This window comes from Pseudopipra pipra, chromosome Z (assembly GCF_036250125.1).
Source record: "Pseudopipra pipra isolate bDixPip1 chromosome Z, bDixPip1.hap1, whole genome shotgun sequence".
In the NCBI taxonomy this organism is placed as follows: Eukaryota; Metazoa; Chordata; class Aves; order Passeriformes; family Pipridae; genus Pseudopipra; species Pseudopipra pipra.
This window is the reverse complement of record NC_087581.1, coordinates 50,956,890-50,976,318: the sequence shown is the minus strand read 5'-3', so window position 1 is coordinate 50,976,318 and position 19,429 is coordinate 50,956,890. Positions and strand designations below refer to the sequence as shown.

Genomic DNA, 19,429 nt, shown 5'->3' with positions numbered 1-19,429 from the left:
TCACGTCACAATTTAAATTTCAAGCTTTCTGGCTCAGGACTTGTGTCTTTATTAGAATGTGTAAAGTTCACAGATTTCGGTACTCAAAAAACAGTGAGAACAGTACATCTTAGGAAACTTAGAACAACTGTGCAACTAGAAAGCTTTCCTGTCCAATAGGGTGTTTGCATCACCTTCCATCTTCATAAGCAGTGAGCAGAAATAACAGACTGGTTTGTATCAAACAGACTTTATTGATTTTATTAATCAGTGTTACACATACAGTTAATTAAAAAAAGCTACAATTTGTGAAATGTATCACCTACCTACAAGATACAATTCTAGGCAAATCCCCATGGTATCTACTGATGCTCAGCCACTCTAAGAAATTTACAGTTTGTTTTCTGATATAGAAAACCTCAAGCAAACATTCCTTGTTAAACGTTCAGTAAAGATCACAGCATTCTACTACAGTTTCATATAGTGTTTTAGTGCAAAAGGAAGTACAAATATAAAAATATTGAAGCTTGAATTACAAAAAAAAAAAAAAAAAACCAACAAAAAAACCCAAGCAAGCTGTGGAGTTAGAGATGAGTGTCTGCTATGGGTATTCTCCTAAGCTCTACGATCTGGGAGTTAGCCATGCTTCCTCCATCCTGGCTGCCATGACAAGATTCGTTATCACTGACACTGAGACCTGCACCTGCAATAGAGAAAAACAACAAAAATAAGAATCAGTGAGAATGAAATCCCAACACAGAAATGGGGATACCATATCCCACTCTGCTTTCTTCTGATTATCGAAATGCTTCCCTACCCCATAATCATGTGGCAAGTTTCCTCTTACTAGTCTACCCTTCTGAATCCATGGATTATAACATTATCTGACATGGTTTTGTACCATCCAGATACACTTTTTCATAATTCCGCTGTCAGTCATTTTATTTGTCCCAGTAAATGGTACAATAGCTATTCAGATGTTGCCTTGAAATCAGAAGAGCATAAATCAAAGCCTGTCTTAGACTGAGTTCATGGTCTGGCTGTTAGAGTCTGGTATTTCCAAGGACTTCTTAATGAAGAATTGATTTTTAATGATACAATTTCCCTGTTAAACTGTAATTCCAGCTGTTTTAATAGGACTGTAATTTCAACATGAGAAAAGACACTGACCAAATATTTTTTAAACCCACATGTGGCACGAACTGGTGCATTATGTTTTCCTTCTACTGTAAGAGAATACGAGACTTTGGTCCACAGAAACTTCCAAAACATGCCTGGAAGAGACCTCGTGAGGCCACCTTCTCCATCCTTTTGTCACAGGAGTTCTGCTAGCTTGTTGCTTCCTATTTGCTTTAGTTTGGTTTTAGCTGGTTGTGGTTTTTTTTGTTTTGTTTTGTTTTGTTTTGTTTTTTTTGTTTTGTTTTTTGTTTGTTTGTTTGGGTTTTTTGTTTTGTTTTGTTTGGTTTTTTTTGGTTTTTTGGTTTTTTTTTTTGTGGGGGAGGTTTGAATTGATTACATAATCCTGCACTAGTTTTTATGAAATGCGTAATTTTTTTTCAGACCATTTCTTCACAGAATATCTGTTGGAACTATAAACTTCAGTGCTTTTTCAGCTCTTGTCTTTGAGCTATAGAGCAAATTCTAATAACACATGGGTCTTGTTAGGGCTTAGGGTGTCTAGGCTTTAAAATTGGTGAGAACTGCACATCAGTAGTATGAGGCATGACGATTTCAAGACAGATTAATTTCAGGCATAAACTTACAGCAATGTCACTTATGAGGGAAGTTATTTGTTTTGGGCAGAAGCAGATCTGTAACTACATGCAAAAGAATGACATTGGGCTCAAAACAGCACTGAACAAGGTATGCTGTGAGAGGCAGTGATTTGCACTTCATATTGAAAAATATTTTCAAGAGTTTCTACCAGGTGTATAGTGCAATTCTTATTTCTGCCTCAGCTGAAATTACAGGTTTTGGTTTGTTCAACAAAAAACAAGATAAGGGTCATTTACTTTGTTGGAGTCTCTTCTTCATCTTTTTAAGTTCTCTATTGTTCTGCTTTTACAAGGTTTTCCCATAGCACATTTCCTCCTACCACCCCACAAGTAGTAAAGAATACTGTAAAGGGGGCAGCAGTAGGATGCTGCTTTGTTGTGGGAAGTCAGGTTGCAATCTTGAATAAGGAGCTTGGTCCAGAGAACCAGGGCAGAAAAACCTGCAGGACTAGACAGGTTTTCCTGTAGAGGTCTGGACAAAGTCCTGGTAGGGGCTAAACTTGGGTCCGTGCCCTATGATCCAGGTGAAAACTGAGTATGCTGCACCATGAACCTTCTTACATCCAGTTTTGGTGTTTGGGTCATGGAGGGAACATGCAGTCACTGACATTGGTGGGTCCTGGTCTTTGGTCTGCATGACCCAAGCTCTTGAGAACCAACAGCCACTGTCAGAGTATGACAGGAGTAAAAATCCATCAACATACAATAACAAAGTCAAGATTAGGCTCTGAGTCATTAAAATAATGGTTTGTAAGTGTATTGAAGATGATGAAGCTGTATTATTGATTTAAATTTGTATGCACATTTAATCTTTTCATTGAACCAGACCATAATAACCAAAAGCTGCTTGAAAGTCCTGGGAAAAACAGCAATTGCTTAAACAAATTATTTGTTTTTTTCCTTATCTTGTCTAAAATTATTTGTTTTAGAAATGAAATATGAATGTAGTAAAGAAGATAAATCAGACTATTGTATTTACCATGGAAGGATGGAAGAAAAAATTAAAAGCAAGTTAAAAAACAAGTAAATAAAATATTTTTAATGAAGAAACAACAAAATACTTCCTATGTAGTATCATTAACATTGAAATTCATTCAAGACTTTTAGTCAGGCTGAAGAGGGTAAAAATTTCAAAAACTGAAAAAAAAATTATTTAAAAACATTTAAAATCATAAATATGATCATTCTAATGATGTTGAGGTGAACACTGGCTGTTGGAGTTTGAAAAATATTTGTCTTACCAGTGGCTATACTGCAATTATTCAGTATGGGGTTTGTTAAAGAATCTTTTGCTGGTCATTGTAGAGAGATCAGATACGGATCTAACAGTATTATACTATGTATATTCTTAGATGTCATATATGTGCAAGCTTTGTGTGTGCTCTGTGCAAAGTAAGGGAAGATCTTTTTTGTTACAGAGATTTTTACCAGGAACTTGGTAAGCCACAGACTGAAGAAGGGTACTTTGGGTTTACGAGGGCCTTGTTCTGCTGATAATGCAAAGACAAACTATGTTAGAGCTGATCCTTTCTAGGAATAAGCAGTGAAATGTAACCAGGATACTAGTTTACCAAACAGCCAGTAGACTGGAAAGGGTACAACTGCTTACACAATGGAGTTTCACAGAGTTCATTGGTATATCCTGTTCTCAGATTGGAGCAGAATTTAAACTCAATCAGATCCAAAAAATCATGTACTCCTGTAGAGATGCTAGAGTCGTGGGGTAGGTATGTAGCAGAGAGTATTACTTTCCTCTGATTTGTGAAGGAACTATTTCAAGAAAAACAGACAGGAAAATGAAGCCTGCCTTCCTTTCTCTTTGTATGGTAGGACTAGCTGAAAAGTCAAGGCCTAGGCTTCAAACCCAGAGAGGCCCCTCCACTGACATCTGCTGGTGAAGGTATCATCAGTGCATCCCTACATACCTGACTTGTCATCTGCTTGCTCAGAGATAGCTCAGCCTTTCACTAAAACATTTTAAGGGATACATTGAGTTTGGTTTTGTACTCATCTCTGGGGAGACTTTTATCTCTCAAGCACTTCCATCTTGCTTTCTGAATTAGTCATGATTTATATTACATGTTGAGACGTATATGAATAAGCTACACAAACAAACTTTAATTCTTCTTTCAGGTTCTGACTTCACAGAAATGACACCAACAGTCACATCCAGAGAACTATAAATAAAGTTCAGATTGAACTAAAAAATGCTTCCTGTGTATTATACGGTCACATTCAATAGCCATCAGGCAGCATATGTGTGACAACCACAGATGAGAAGCTGAATGAATAGGCAAACTGGTTACCCTTCCTTCCATTTTTTTTTTTTTCTGTTAAGTGAACCCTTCAAAACAAAAATTATGCAGGCTGATTAGGCAGGGCACGAATCTGGCACTTTGCTACCATCTACAATCTCTCTGCCCTGTGACAGACAGTCTCCAGGATGCTGCACTGAATACCTTTCAGAATTGAAATTTCAAATGTTTCCTCTTGTTTATGATGGTCACCTGAGATACTTGATTCTTAAACCAGGCACCTACAATGGTGCCACCAAGGCTTATAAAATGCCCACTTTGGAACCCTAGCTGTATTAGATTGAAAACTATAAATCGTTTTATAGTGCATTGTTATTGTAGTAACTATACTGTTTTTCAACGCAGAAAGAACTGTATCTTGCAGAATATTCCACCTAAGGAGTCTTTCTGCTGTGCCTTTTGCAACCGGACATGTCTATCTCGTATTGGCCTTTTCAGCCACCAACGCGCTTGTAACAAATGTGGGTAGAGCCCTTCCCAAATCTTTGTTCGCGAAGCCCAGCCATGATGAACTATATTTACATAGGCTTTTTAACTTACTCAGTAGATCTTCTCCATATTAAAGAACTATTAGAATATTTACATAGTATTAGAGAAATATTGAAATATTTATGTAGTATTTGTCACATTTGTCTATATTAAGAGTAAAAATACATTAAGATATGAAGGTAGCAGAATCCTCCATTGATACTGCTCAATATATATTTGGAAAGTACCATGGTGGGTGTCCCATCACCACTGGAGGGGTTTGGGCCTCTCTCAAAGGCTTTTGCTCTGTTCGATTTCACATCTCACCCAAAGCAATTAATTGTTTCAGTTTTGTGCATCACAGAAGGGGGGAGGACAAGAGTATTTGTAGGATATGGGAATATAGCTGAAAGCTCAGAAATCAGTAAAGCTATTACGCATTTATGGTATTTATGCTTTAGAGCAATGCTGATGGGTAGCTCGCTGCTTTGGGACAGATTGCATCTACTTTTATTCTTGTTGGCTCCTTTTATAACTCCCCAGCCCTAACAAGAGCAGAGGTCCTTAGGGAATTCTGGTATGTATTGGGCTTTATCCTCAATGACAGTAACATACAACTCTGTCACAATCTGGAAGGCAGTGGTCTTAATAAAATGCCTATCAACATAAACCTTGCACAAGAAATCAGAGGGAAAGTGAGATCTAGTCCAAAATAGCAGCACTTCTGAAGTTAATTAGTTAAATTAACAAAAACTAATTAATAAATAACTTTCTCAGTTGTTTGAATCAATATAAAACCCATAATTAAATATAATAAAATAAATAAATTAACAGAAATTCATAAAAATTAAAAAAAAAAAGTTTTTAGCACATATTAATGAGAAGGACATGTCCCTAAATCATTTTTCCTACCATAACTGTTCCTTAATTTCTTTCACATAAGCTGCCTTGGAGCTGGCTGGCCTTCCAGAAGATTCACAAAATAAAATAAATGAGGTGATGCAGTGAGCAGAGTGAATCCCAACAATTTCTGCGTGGACATGAACATATCTGATGTAAAGGAGGAATTAATCAATAAGATATTCAGATACAGTGGCTCCATGATACAAGAAGCCCAGTTCCTGTATTTCTTACACCAAACAAAAAAATCCTACCACCATGTGATGCTTGCATAAAGCTGGCATAAGGGCTGGCAAAGAAACGGTACACTGCTGTCCACCTGATTTGCTAGAAATGCAGTTGTGTGTGTCCCTCTGACCCAGTCCATATTTTAGGTTAATCTGTAATTAGGCCCAGCGTTAATGATTGTGGAACCAAGGGCTAAGTGCACAGTTCTACGACACATTCCTTTAGCAGCAAGGGCGAGTGTGCCAGCACAACTATTTGTGGAGCTGCACTGCACACTGCAAATTACCAAACACTGGAGAGTCAAAGAACAAAGTTTTGCTGTGGGGGTTTGGTTGATTTTTTTTTTAACCTGTCTTCATTTCTGCAGCTGAGAGAGGCCAGCTGCAGAGGCAGGAGGGCAGGAATGAAATTTTAGCTTTGCTGTTATTATACCCTCTTTGCCACTGATCCTGGCTGCAAGGTTAAACCTTGTGGCTACAGACAGCTTAAGTAAAGTCACTTTCAGAGAGCTCAGAAGTACAGCAAAAGGACTATGAGTGAAATGACAGATGAAGCACAAATTGCCATAAAGACATTTTTACATGTTCCACTGCTGATTCTCAGTTAACCTTCAGAGTGGGAGTTAATATTTGAGCACAGGTATGGCTAAGTTTGGTTATAGACTGACAGTTTTAGGGAACAGAAATAATGGAGGTTTCTGTTTCAGCTTATCAAAGGTAAAGCTCAAACAATAGTGGATCAAACATTTCTAATCTTCCTCTATACCCAAAAGTACCATCCCACAGTTTAGAAGTGATAAAACTAGCTAATGTGGGGCAAAGCACCTTCTCTCTGCTCTTCTAGAAAGCCTCCTCAAAATGAGGAATTCTCAGTCTACTGAAATGAAGTCTGGTCTAAAAAGGCTTGAGAAGCACCTCACACAGCAAATGACAGGCGAGAGCAGCGCAGCAAGAAGGCATCTCAGCTGCCCATACACTTTAGCCCACTTGGAGAAGAGGTGCTTGTCTTCCAATTGCCAACGACCACCACTTCCTTGGAGCTAAGAGTGGTGCTCAAGGGCACCAACCTGATGTGGAGTGGCAAGGCATAGAGAAGGAGGGGAGAGGAAGAAGAGGAGAAACTGAACCTGAGCAGATGTGGTTTCATGTGAGCACAAGCAACAAAGCAAGAGAAGAAGAAATGTGCTGCTGAGAGATCACGAGATGACCTTGTTTCAGTGCTTGCTAGCTTAACCATTATCATAAAACTCCTGTCAGACAACAGCTCAGCGAATACTTTGGCAGTATAAGCCTGTATTGCCAAACAGATTTTTAAAAAAACCTTTTCCACCACCTCATCTCTCTTTTTATTGTTTCCATGTGGTTCCCTGCCTCCCTCTCGTTGGCCATGCACTGAACTGGGCTGGAGAACAGGATAAAAATAATAGAACAGATTTTTAGTCACAGAAAACCTCTTTATTTATTTGTTTGTTTGTTTGTTTATTTTATTTATTATTAAGTATATGTTGAGCTACAGCTTATGTGTAAGACAATGACTGATAAACATCTGCTTTGCTGGTCAAAGCTGCTCTAAGCTCCATGCTACTTCTTCAGTTCATGTTGTTCAAATGTTGTGTGTGGGGCTGGAACCAGATGGGACAACTGATTTGGTTTAGAAATAATGGGGTATTTTACTCCTGTAAATGGGGACACAGTTTGGTCACAGGGATAAGCACTGGGTTAAAATTGTAAGACACTATTTGAATCAGTAATGCAAACAAAAATATTTTCCTCCAAATGTGGCCTGAGGTCTCTGCTTCAAATCACATTAATACAAAAGGCTCATAAGAAATAAAATTAATAAAATATTAATAAAGAATACAACAATAAAATTTAGGCAAGATAATCAAAAGTTGGCTCTCTACACACTGCCTTTAAAATAACTGAAAACAAATTAACTAGGCATGGAGCTTGAAGACTTAGGAAGAAATAATGAAGTGCTGAATTTGTGTTGAATTATAACTACTGCTGTTACCTAGATTGTTTTTTATTACTTAAGTCTCAGTCTTCTGCAGTTTACTAATGCCAACCAACTTGCTTAAGCAGAAAACACTGTGTGATGGTGGGAGTGTTAGATGTTGGTGGCTTTGTATCTTATTAACTACCTATGAATTATCTGGTTTCCTTCAAAGCATTCAGGAAGGAGTTAAAAAGCAAAAGGTACCTTCTTACATACCTAAAAGAAGGTTTGCAACCGTAAGCTTCTGCACCTAGCTTTGAAAGTCTTGACAAAGAAAACCTCTAACTGCTAACAAAGTAGATGTAGTCTGCAAAATGTCTAGGTAAAATTAATAGGTACAAAACAGATTTTCTATGAAGATGGCTTGGGTTGGAAGGGATCTTAAAGCCCATTTATTTCCAATCCCCTGCCATGAGCAGGGACACCGTCCACTCGTCCACTAGACCAGAATGCTCAGATTCTCATCCAACCTGGCCTTGAACACTTCCAGGAATGTGGCAGCCACACCTTCTCTGGGCAACCTGTTTCAGATCATCACCTTCACAGCAAAAATTTTTTTCCTAAAATCTGATATAAATCTGCCCTCTTTCATTGCACCCTTGTCCTGTCAGTCTATGCTCTTGTCAGAAGTCCCTCTCCAGCTCTCTTGTGGCCCCTTTAGGCATTGGAAGGGTCTCTAAGCTCTTCTCAGAGCCTTCTCTTCTCCAATCTGACAACCCCAGCTTTCTTAGAGTTTCCTCACAGCAGAGCTGCTCCAGCGGTCTGAACTTCTCCATGGCCTCCTCTGAAATCACTCCATGTCCTTCTTATGTCAGAGGTTGCACAATTAGAGGAGTTTTCTGCAACGCAAGTTGGCTTAGGATATTCAGCATTATGAACTTATTGAATGCAAATATCCCTTTATTAGCAGCATTCTCAGTCTTCCATCCAGTTTGACTTTCCCTGGATATCACTGAAGGGAACAAGCTCCTGAAACTATGTGTGCCAGATGACTTAACCTGGTAATGTCACCAGAACCTTGCTGTTGTCTCTCGTGGGGCTCAATGATATCCCCAAAAATCATTCACATGATTCATGTGACCTCCTGCTTCCAATCCAGTCCATTTGTACTTCACCTGATGCCTGGTGCAGCTGGGCTTTCGCTCGTGTCTGCCAGATCTCATCTGGTATCACTGCTGTGACTCTGTGCCATGTTGACTTATCTTTCAGATTTTCATTGGAAATCAGGTTATATTGAGACCTCCTTAACTGGAGCTCATGGAATGGTGACACCATAACGACATGAACTTTGAGGTGCAAGGAGGAAAGTCACTTACCCGTCTTTAAAGCAAATATTAGGTCATCAAACTCTTGTGATTCCTCATCAGCAACCAATGAGCTGGTACTAAATCCTCCAGAAGGGTGGAAAACGTTGCCATTTTGTGGACTTTGCTTAAAGGCAGCACTAGCTTGACTAGCAGGCTGCAAGGATGCCCTCTCCCAGTCTGTAGGCACCTGCAAAGTTTAAAAAGACATAAAAATGCAGTAATCATCAAAACTATAGTATAGAAACTGAAAACTATGACCAGAGCTGAACTGAAGACAAAAAGATTTTGGAACCAGCTGTTCTGTCACTTCTATAGTGAACCAGAAAGTTTTTTTTCTTTTTAATAAATAATACATATGTATATATATATATTTACATACATGTAAATCAAATGCAAGTCATTTAACCTTGTGTTTATTATGTCTGTCCTAGCTACAGCAAAAAATTATAAAAATATTGCTATTTCTGAACACTCACCCCCAGAATGGAAAACTTTAAAGTATGGAAACTAAAGTACTGAAAGGTTTCAGCTTAATCCTCTCTTACTAGTGCCTTTGCCTCTGCACTGCCTCTCCCTTCTATAGCAACTAATCATCATTCATTTCCATTACATGATTTACAGATGGCAACCCACCACTTCCCATGTTTATCAATACAGTATTTTAAAGTAATTTGCAAGTCTTTGAAACTTCTAGTGATGTCTTACAGTTTTGACATCAACTTCTCCTACACTCAATTTAAGGTGGAGCTGCACAAAATATTAGAGTTTTAGTTAATGAGTAAAGAGGTGTTTCTGCAAGTCTATCTGCTCCTTAAAATGTCATGAAAAGCCAAAACGCTGAACTCTAAAAAAGTATATTTTAGGCCAATCAAAATATATTTTCTTGGTTCAATACTCATCCACTGTTTAGATGTTCAGGAACACAAAAACTTGCTGTGAAGGACTGAGAAGCTGTGCTGTTCCTTGAACTGGGGAGAAGCTGAGTAAATTTAGTGGTCTGTCAGGAGGCAGTTGAGAAGCTTTAAAATCCACACAAACCTACAGTGAAGTAGGTAGAAAAACAGGCAAAACAGCTGCCACATAAGTATTTTGGTTTCCACAAAAATTATGACTAGAACAGAAATATTCTCTTGAAATATTTCAATTCCATCAAGTAAGTATTTTTCCTAGAAAACCTGTTTAGCTGGAAATTTTCAACTAGCCCTCCTCCCCTCTCCTCTCCTCCCCTTCCCTCCCTCCCCTCTCCATTTTATTCTAAATTTATTCTATTATAGTTTCCAGAAATTTTGGACATCATAATTTTGAGAAATTAATGACTTAAAGCTCATCTAAGATCTACAGTAAGCTGAAAGAATTACCTTGATATTTTGATTTCTCGTTACTTACTTTTGACAGTTTAATCAGCCTCTATAACAAACCAAAGACTCAAATAGAAAAGGGGAATTTCTTTAGATGGGATATCAGGTAACGGTAAGTTCCAAGAATATTGCCATGAATAAAGACAACAATTTTTGTTGTTAAAATAAACTAAAAAAAAAAAAATGTTCCCCTCCCCAAAGCCAACCTTTAATAATTAGCATTTCATTCCTGTATATTACACTTTAGAACTGCCACTTAAATCTCCAGGTACATTTTCAATACACAAGTTAATGACTACAAAGCACTATAAAGCACTCTTACCTCTTCCATAGCACTGATGAGGTTCTGTGTGGACTTGCTGATCTCTCCTCCTGCAGCTGGCAGACCACTGCCATGTGTGAAAAATGCTGATCCTGGAGTTGTATGCCCATTCATGTCTACAGTATAACTTGCTTTCACAGGACAGCACAGCTGGTTGTGCAAGATAAAATACACCACAAAGACATAAAGACCCTGAAACAGAGGGAGAAAAAGAACATCAGCCTGTAAAATGCAGGGAGCTTAGATCAAAGTTTTCTATGGAAAATAAGGGACATCATGACTGCCCAGCAGAGATCTGGAAGTTAAAAGTAAGTTCATATCCTGAGGCCTCCAGCTAAAAAGCACATAAGCACACACACCCCCCCAAAGTATTTTAAAATGATTTTTTGGTTGAACCCACACAGTTGCAAAGCAAAGCCAAGTTCTCAACAACAACAAAACCAACTTGAGTTTCACAGTTGTCATAATAGTGAAAATGTGGTTAAAGTCTGCCTTTACAATAGGATTTGGCTGCTGGTCTGCAGCCACAATTCTTCATTTCCTTGCTGACCTGCTGGCTCTTTGCATTCTTACCCCAGTTTCAACCTCATGCAAACTGCACTGCTGCCGTCACAGATACTGAGTTATAACTATAAATTAGATTTTCTGTGATATCCACTAATTCAACACTGTTCTTCATTTCTGATTACCACAAAGCCTCTGCTGTATGCCTCTGCAGTTCTTTAAAACTTGCTAATTTTGACCTTTAGACTGAGCCAAGAAAAGTATTATAACTATGTCTTTTGTTTGTAAAGAAATCCGGTGATTGAACTTCTCAATATGAAATCTGACTTACTTTACTTTTTAAGTTGCACTTATACTGAGGGAAAATAATCCATTCCAACTGATAAATCAACCACTTCAATAATTACTAAAGAACAGGTTACCAAAAGAGTAAGAGAAAGAAGACTGCTGGATTCTTACCAATTCCTGCAATAAAATTACATTTGCAATGGTATTTGTACTTCACATTGTTCTCTAGACCCCTGAAACCAATTGTACTAAACAGAACTATTAATTTCAAAGGTATCCATTGGCATGAAATTACTAACTGGGATTATAAATAGTAAGGAGTTTCATATAATTACATTTGTGAATTCCTAATGGAAGGAATTATGAAAATACTTGGAGATTGCAAATACCCAAGATATATGCTCATTTCCAGCCAATAGCACTTCATGATACAAAGATTATTAATTTCTATTGCTAAAACTATATGATAAAACCATCTGGTCCCAAGCGACACATAACAGAAGTTAATGGGATTCAATGGGATTTTGGTCTCAGCTGTTCAAACACTGGAAAACCCTTCTACAGCTGCTATAAAGCTATACAAGCTCTGTGTGTGAAATTTTTTAACAGCAAACCACCAAAGAAAAGTGTTAAAAACAATTATTTTGAGAAAACATTTTTCCACTTTTCCAGATTATTTTTTATTTGTCATGAGGACTCAGAGCAGTTCACTGAGAGAAAATTTCTTTTTGATACATGTAAGTAAATACATTCCAAAAAACTGATGCAAACACATGTTGCACTTAAGAGACATTAAAAAGGAACCAAAATGTCCTTTCATTCCATAAACAAATCCAAGGACTCTGATGTAGGTCAAGCATAATGGGACCAGCAAATGGATTTATTTTAATTTCTTTAATGGATATAAAAAGGATAAAAACCTCAAGAAGAACAGATAACAGTGACGACATGGAATTCAGAGTAGCTTCTGGCAATTCAGTCTCTGAGGACCTAGCCACAAAAGTTGCACACAAATTTCAAGTGGTTTTGTGCTTTTCAAGAAAACCCATTAGCTGAAAATGCTACACAGCTCTGTCTTTTGAAATTGCAGGAACATCGGCATACAAGGTCCATGAAAAGTCACTCTCCTGTGCAGCCTCAACTGTAGACACTCACTCTTCTAAAACAAATAAACATTAATAAAGTGCCACAATTATTTCCTTAACTCAGCCTGGTGTCCTGATTTAACTCTCTGCAGACAGGTGATGAAACAGCTCCTCTAGGTCCTTCCATAATGAGCACATGGACTCAGGGAAGTTATTTGACTGCGTAAGGACAGGAGGAGTCACAGGCTGAGACAGATAACAGACATAAAAATTTTGTTTTACTTCTTCCAGTCTTGCAAAATGTTACAGCAGTGCCTTAGAAATAGAACCTTATACCTAATAAAACAAAACATTCCTAGGTAGGCAATACATGCTCACAGGAATTGCTGCTGGGCAGAAAATTTCTTGCTTGGCTGGAAAAAGGATGGAACTTTCTTTGACCTATATTCTTACTGAAATATAGAGTCTCAAGGGGATAACGCTCTGTAGAGGTGAGTTCCTTTGTACTGTCAGTGTGGTTTTGTTTGAAGTATCAAAAGGGTTTTGTGGTCTTATTGTGACAACTCTGCATCTTAGAAACCACCAAAACAGAATTGTAGGAAGTCAAAACAAGGCAAATAGTCCTGCTCAAACAGCACCGAGTTCCAATGACCATACACATGAAGATGCCATGAATTAAATCATACTGATTTATATTTATTTTTGCACCAGCAGCTCCCAGGCTGTTTAATCTGAAAGATCACAGGCAGGATGCAGACACTCAGGTTGTGTCAGTGCAACCAGAGCTTTCACAGCCTCAGTGGGTTTTTTCAAAAGCCCCAATATGAGGATTGAACCATCCTTCATCATACTTTTTACACCCATAAACCATAAGGTGTTCAACCTTAAACACTGTAAAAATAGTCATAAATCACTACAAAAATAAGGTTGTTGGCATTCTCACATATGTTCCTCTGAGTTTAATACATAAACAACTCTGGCCAATTTGGAACTACTGTACTTTTTCAGACACACAGATGTTGTCCTTGATGGTTGGACCAAGTATGAAATGCAGAGAGCAGTCAATTTCTGCTGACAGGTCTGCTGGTAACCTGCACACTCCAAAAGGATTGAAAGGAGGTTGGTCTGGGTATGGATATTAGTAACACAGGCAATGGCATCTCTGTTAAAATTGTGGCAAATATTACTTTTTTATTCTTAAGAAGATTTCATCAAAAAATCCCAACCCAACCCCAAAACGCGAACCCCAAAATCTCAGCCTAGTGCCAGTTTGCTCTGCTGTTGCATATACAGTTGAGAGCCATTCTCCTCAGCTCACAAGCACGTACTGGGAGACCATGAGAAACTCCTGGGTCTCAGAATGAAATGACTGATTGATAACCTAAGAGCTTGACCTGGGCTCCATAAAAGCAGACTGAACAAGTAAGCTAAAGATCTAGGACTCTGGAGGATTTAATGGTAAAACTACATAAATTCTGTGCACTGGGCCCAAAACATTTAACCCCACTACATTATGATAGTAATATTAGTGAAACATCACAATAAAAGATAAGAGCAAAAAGAGTTACTAATGTATTTCCCATGGCGGAAGGTGAGAACTACTTCAAGAAGACAATAAGTTTGTCCCAAAGTCGGGAACATAGACAGGCAACTTACTGTTCCTCTCAGATGTGGTGCCTGCCTGAAAAAAGTTTGCAAGAGAGTGTCTGTAAAGGCTGCTGGTTATTTTACTAATACATGCTAATGGAAGACAATTAAGCTCTTAATATTTCATCTCAGCAAGCTGGCCTACACATCTGCTCTTTTGTCAGGGAAATAATTATCCATATCAACAACAGCTACAATTGTCTTAAAGAAAACTCACATGTAAAAGTCCACTGGGACCTTTTTGGCCAGTGAGGTGGGAACAGCCTCTTTGCTGCCCTAGGTTATGCCTGGTAGTTCACATCACAAGAGGTATTTATGGAGAAGGCAGAGGACCACGGCAGCAGAATGAGAGATAGAGGTCTTAAGATGAAACAGGGATATTCCAATTGGATATAAAGAAATCATATTTAATGTGGGGGTAATTTAACATTGGAACAAGTTGCCCGAAAAGACTGTGGAAATTTCTCTATAGAAGAAGGGAAATACTTCCTGGTACGTGATGTGAGGGGGATTCTCCTACGCAACAGCTTGATTTATTTATTCTGAGTGACACTGTAGGAAGCTAGCAAATAAAGGACAGACTTCCACAGCTGTCAATAAAGGACAGAATACTTTTTACTTCATGACATCCCATGCAGATGTGGAGGACTGATCCATAGAAAACCTTTATTGCACATTTGACACTCAGAGTTTCTCTGTTTCTTTGTCCTCTAACTCTGCGTGTTCCAACTTACTGTGCTCACACTACAGTATGTTTAAATTTGAAAATTAACTGTGTGAATAGCAATGAGAAAGGATACAACAGACTGTAGGCAATCAACAAACTACTTCATGATCTCCCTTTTACATATGGAGAGAAAACCAAGATGACTACTGTATCTCATGATTTTATTATTGATATAATAAAGACAATCACACCAAGGCATTAGATTGTTTTAAAAAACTAAAACACATCATACTTTTCCCACAAGTATTTTAACCATGTCTGAGATACCCCACCCTGAAATTGTAAAACCTATTTTTCCAAGGATAAGTGGATTTAGATAATGTCATCTGTTTTAGAGGAATGGTATTTTTATATATAAAACTAAATATCTTAAAAAGACTTTTGGGGAAGAAAAGTAATTTCAACATCTACTTTAACAGTTCCTCAACCTGCTTCAGGGTATGTATTAGCACTAAGAAAAATTGTGTGCACTCTACAGAGACATTCTTTAACTTCCTATTTTAATGTGGAAGTTTTGGCTTGCTATCATCACATGACTGTATCATTAAAAGTTGTTTTTACAAAGGAGAATATTTTAAGTGAAACCAAGGCTTCTGAAGAAAGTTGGCATCTTGGATTAGACCACAAAAAGACCTCAGTTACCAAAAATGGTTCATCCTGATCCACAGGTCACCATGGCTACAAAATCACTATCATTTTTACAGTTACACCTTTATTGGTGCCAAATGGTTAAAAAAGCCCCAAAAATTCACAAAAAAGAGGTGCCTCTGACGACAGATGAGTTGTCTATATTTGGATCAGCTTTTGAGACATGTTGGTTTTTATTTTGGTTAGTTTCACTTCACCTTTTTTAATTTTATAAGAGTGAGATTTCATCTTATTCTCTTATTAGTGTAGTGTCTGGACTACACTAATTTATCCTTGGCAACTAGTCCTAGGAAGTCCTTTGCTTGTCAATTTAATGGTCAGGCTGTTCCTCCCAGGCTGCTGCTGATAGCCAGGGATGCTGTTGTGGGCTTCTCTTTTCTTATGTAGTTTTCCATCTCTGGCTGTCAATGACTGTTGTGGATTAATCCACATTTACATAACAAGTACCCCCTGCTTTTGGGAAAACTACTTGTCTGATTAATCCAGATAATTTGCATGTTTCACTACATTCCAAAGCTAGTATCTGTACAGCAAAAAATTACTCACAAAATTAAATGAATCATATTGAAGAAATCATAATCAGAGCCATTGTACAATGTACAACATATATTTGGTGTCATTTCCCTAATAATTTTTGGATTAGCCATGGAAATGAATATTCATACATGCAATAGTATTAATAATGTGAACCATGTGGCAAACACAAAACATATAATTCTGTTTCCTTCTGCAAGGAAAGCTTTCCTTCCTTTCCTACTTCCTTTCCTTCCTTGTTTTCAGAGATAATTGTAATAAACTGCAGACATGGCATTTTTGTGCACGTTTAGATATCAAAAAGCAGTCTTCAATGTACATTTTATTTTGCTGTATCTTCTGTTGTATCTTCTTAAACCATATTTTATTTTGAGAATAGCTTGAAGATCTTTTTATTTTTATGGCAGACGTAACCTCTTAGTCACGGGATAAACCATCTTTAGCCCTTGCTTAACATCTCCCACTCACGGCTCTCCAATTATATTAACCTTCGAAACATAAATCAGACCCTTCTGTTTAACTTTTCTTCTTAGCATTCAAAGTGACTGTTGTAAAACCCTGTCCTTAGCAGTGCAACTCTACCAACTGGTGATTACACTTAGTAAGTCGACTTTGAACCTGCTGTGTATCATCAAGGGTTTGCCTGTTTATTTGCCGTTAAGCACCAGTTTTCATGAAGCCATTGTAATTCTCACCAGTCCTACAACTTATCTTATCACAGTTTCTATTGGAACATTTACTGCTTATCTGCACTTTGCCTCCTGAGGTATTTACTCCCCATTCTGCTCTGCAGGAAAAGACTTGTGTCAGTTACAGCTGAAGACCTAAAAATTCACATCAAAATAAATGTGATTGAGGAAAATAAATGTAATTGAGAACTGCAAAATTCATACCATCTTGACAGGAAACACTTGCTAAACCAGTCAATTGCCACCACATACACACATACAGAAGCACAGAAGCCACCATAACAAATGGAATGAATAAAAGTAATAATTAATATATATCATTAAATTAAGAATGCATTTTCAGGTTTTCCCTGAAATATAGTTATTTTCAGTGCTTTCTTTTTTTTTTTTTTTTTGGTAAAGTTTTAATTCCACAGATACACAGGTTACAGGTATAATCTGTAATAATGAAAAGAATACTGCACTTTCCGCTTTATTAATAAGTTCTCCTAATATTAATATAACACAGGAAACTTCAGTCTAAACTGCCAAGTTTCTCCTTATGCAGAACCAGCTATGCCAACACCATGCTGAATCTTGCAACTTCTACCTAAAGCCAAAGCCATAAATCTGTTTTGGCAAACTACACTCAGCTCCGATTTAGTCCAAACTTGGCTAAGGCTTACCTGAAAAGTTCACACACTTTGGCACATCTTTAAAAATCGAATTTGCTTGGATACTCAGGAATCACTATAAATATTTTGCATAGCTCTCAGCACACTTGTAGCTACTCCCACACAACTATTTGTACTTCTGTTTTCAGCACTGTCAGTTCAGTGGTGGAAAAGGTTTTGGGGAGTTTTATTTCTTATTTTTGTAGGGGGTAGGGGTTGGCTCTTTTTTTTTTTTTTTGGTTGGTTGTTGTTGTTTGTTTTAAGAGCACAGATTCAAATTTTAAGAGAGGTGTTCAGCTTGAAGATGTACTGAAAATACAGAGGCTTAGTAGAACTTGCCAGATGTGCAGATTGGGCTAGAATAAGATTCTGTCACTTCCTTCCAATGTAGTCATACTGGAAATATCAAGAAAGTCCTATTTTTGTATTTTAGTTTAGCTGAGGAGGAAAGAAATACTGAGTTCAAGACCAAAGGTACTAACAGTGGGACAAGTGGAGAGCAAATATGACAGAGCCAGCATGCAGAAGCAGCTTCCAACTCTCCCCCGCACCTCTAGCTGCAGCCCCTTGTTACAGACCTCTGTCAGATTCAGCAAATCTCACCAACCACATGTGGTGGGAGGAAATCAAGAACAGTCAATAGCAGACAAACTAGACTAGCACCCCATTGTTCCCCATCTCTGCCCCATTTATTTGCCCATGGATTTTTTCCCCTCTGCCTTTTTTTTTTTTTTTTTCCTTCCCTGCACAGGCAACAGGAACTGAAGACAGCATCCCTTGAGGTCCTCTTGTGCCTTGTCCTATATGGAGGACCACTCTGGTAGGAGAAAGCAACCAGATCACATACCATGAAAAACAGACTGATGAACCTTACACTAGAAAAGAATAAACAGGAAGACAAACATAATAAGGTTATTTCTCAGGTTATTTTTCAGATGCATTGTCTGTAAAGACCTAGAAATATCAGAGGTCATGAATTTGCACATATGCTTCACAAAATTTTTCAGACATTTACTCTCATACTTGTTTTCCAGGGTAAACATTTATAACCCTATGTTTTAGCACACACCTTACAATCTACATCTACTACTGCTTTTATTTCCTTCTCAAACAGAGAAGAAAAGGTGGATGAATAAAGCCTTTGCTGCCTCTGCCCCTAGTTCAAGAGAATCCTTGACTGACAGTCTCAGACCAGATAATTCTCTAGTTATACCTGAAAGCAAGCTGAAAGCTCAAGAGGGAAGGAAGCAATTGAAAAAAATACATTCAGGCCAATCTTCCCAAACAAAAGTCAAAGTGCTATTCCTGCAGCACATTATTCTTTCTATTGTTATTTTTTGTTAAAGCAGTAATTTCTGTCCTATGTGTATTAATGATAAATACACAGAGATAAAAGAAACAGGGAAATGAAAGTAGGTATTGAGGGACAGGAAGAGTCAAAAGAGAGAAGCTAACTTTGTGTTTATTGCTGAACTGTTACATGGTATTACAGAAAATCTCAAACAGTTAAGTACAGTTAGAAGTTATTGTTATAACAACATTTGTTGTCCTTAAGGAATTCTTTCAGTGTCATAATCTTTCTTATGCTTACTGTTGTCTCTATTTCCTGTTACTCTGTGATGTCTGACAGAGAAATTGGATGGATTATTTATTTAGCTGTATTTATTTCACTGTAGTGCCATGAAAAATTGTAACATGAACTGTGAAACTTCAGAAGCCATAAATACAAGGAACTTTCAAAAAACTGTCTTGGATGGAACTGAAGGGTTGTGGATAACTGATATGATTACTTTTCATCTTCTGCTTGGGTGTTTTAGGACAAAACTGATGGGAATAAGGTGATTGTACACTCCAGCATTCTCTGACTACTCGGAAAACCTTTTCAGGATGCTGCAGCCAGTTAGAGCGCTACAGACACAAAGTGCTGTAAGGAACCAAAGTCTCACCACCATCCCAGTGAAAAATTTCTTCCTAATACATAATCTAAATTTCCTCTCTTTCAAT

General features: G+C 37.7%; 1 protein-coding gene across 11 annotated transcripts in view; it reads right to left on the bottom strand.

Annotated features, from left to right (window-relative positions):
* Positions 1–213: 213 nt before the first annotated feature.
* ADGRV1 (adhesion G protein-coupled receptor V1) overlaps positions 214–19,429 on the bottom strand; it is a 274,930-nt gene continuing 255,714 nt past the window's right edge. For all 11 annotated transcript variants that reach the window (XM_064642967.1, XM_064642974.1, XM_064642968.1 and 8 more), the window contains 3 exons: positions 10,651–10,842; positions 8,980–9,157; positions 214–682 (listed from right to left, as the gene is read on the bottom strand). In XM_064642967.1, the coding sequence (XP_064499037.1) occupies positions 564–682; positions 8,980–9,157; positions 10,651–10,842 (489 nt within the window). In that variant the 3' untranslated portion in view covers positions 214–563. The remainder of the gene's footprint in view (positions 683–8,979; positions 9,158–10,650; positions 10,843–19,429) is intronic.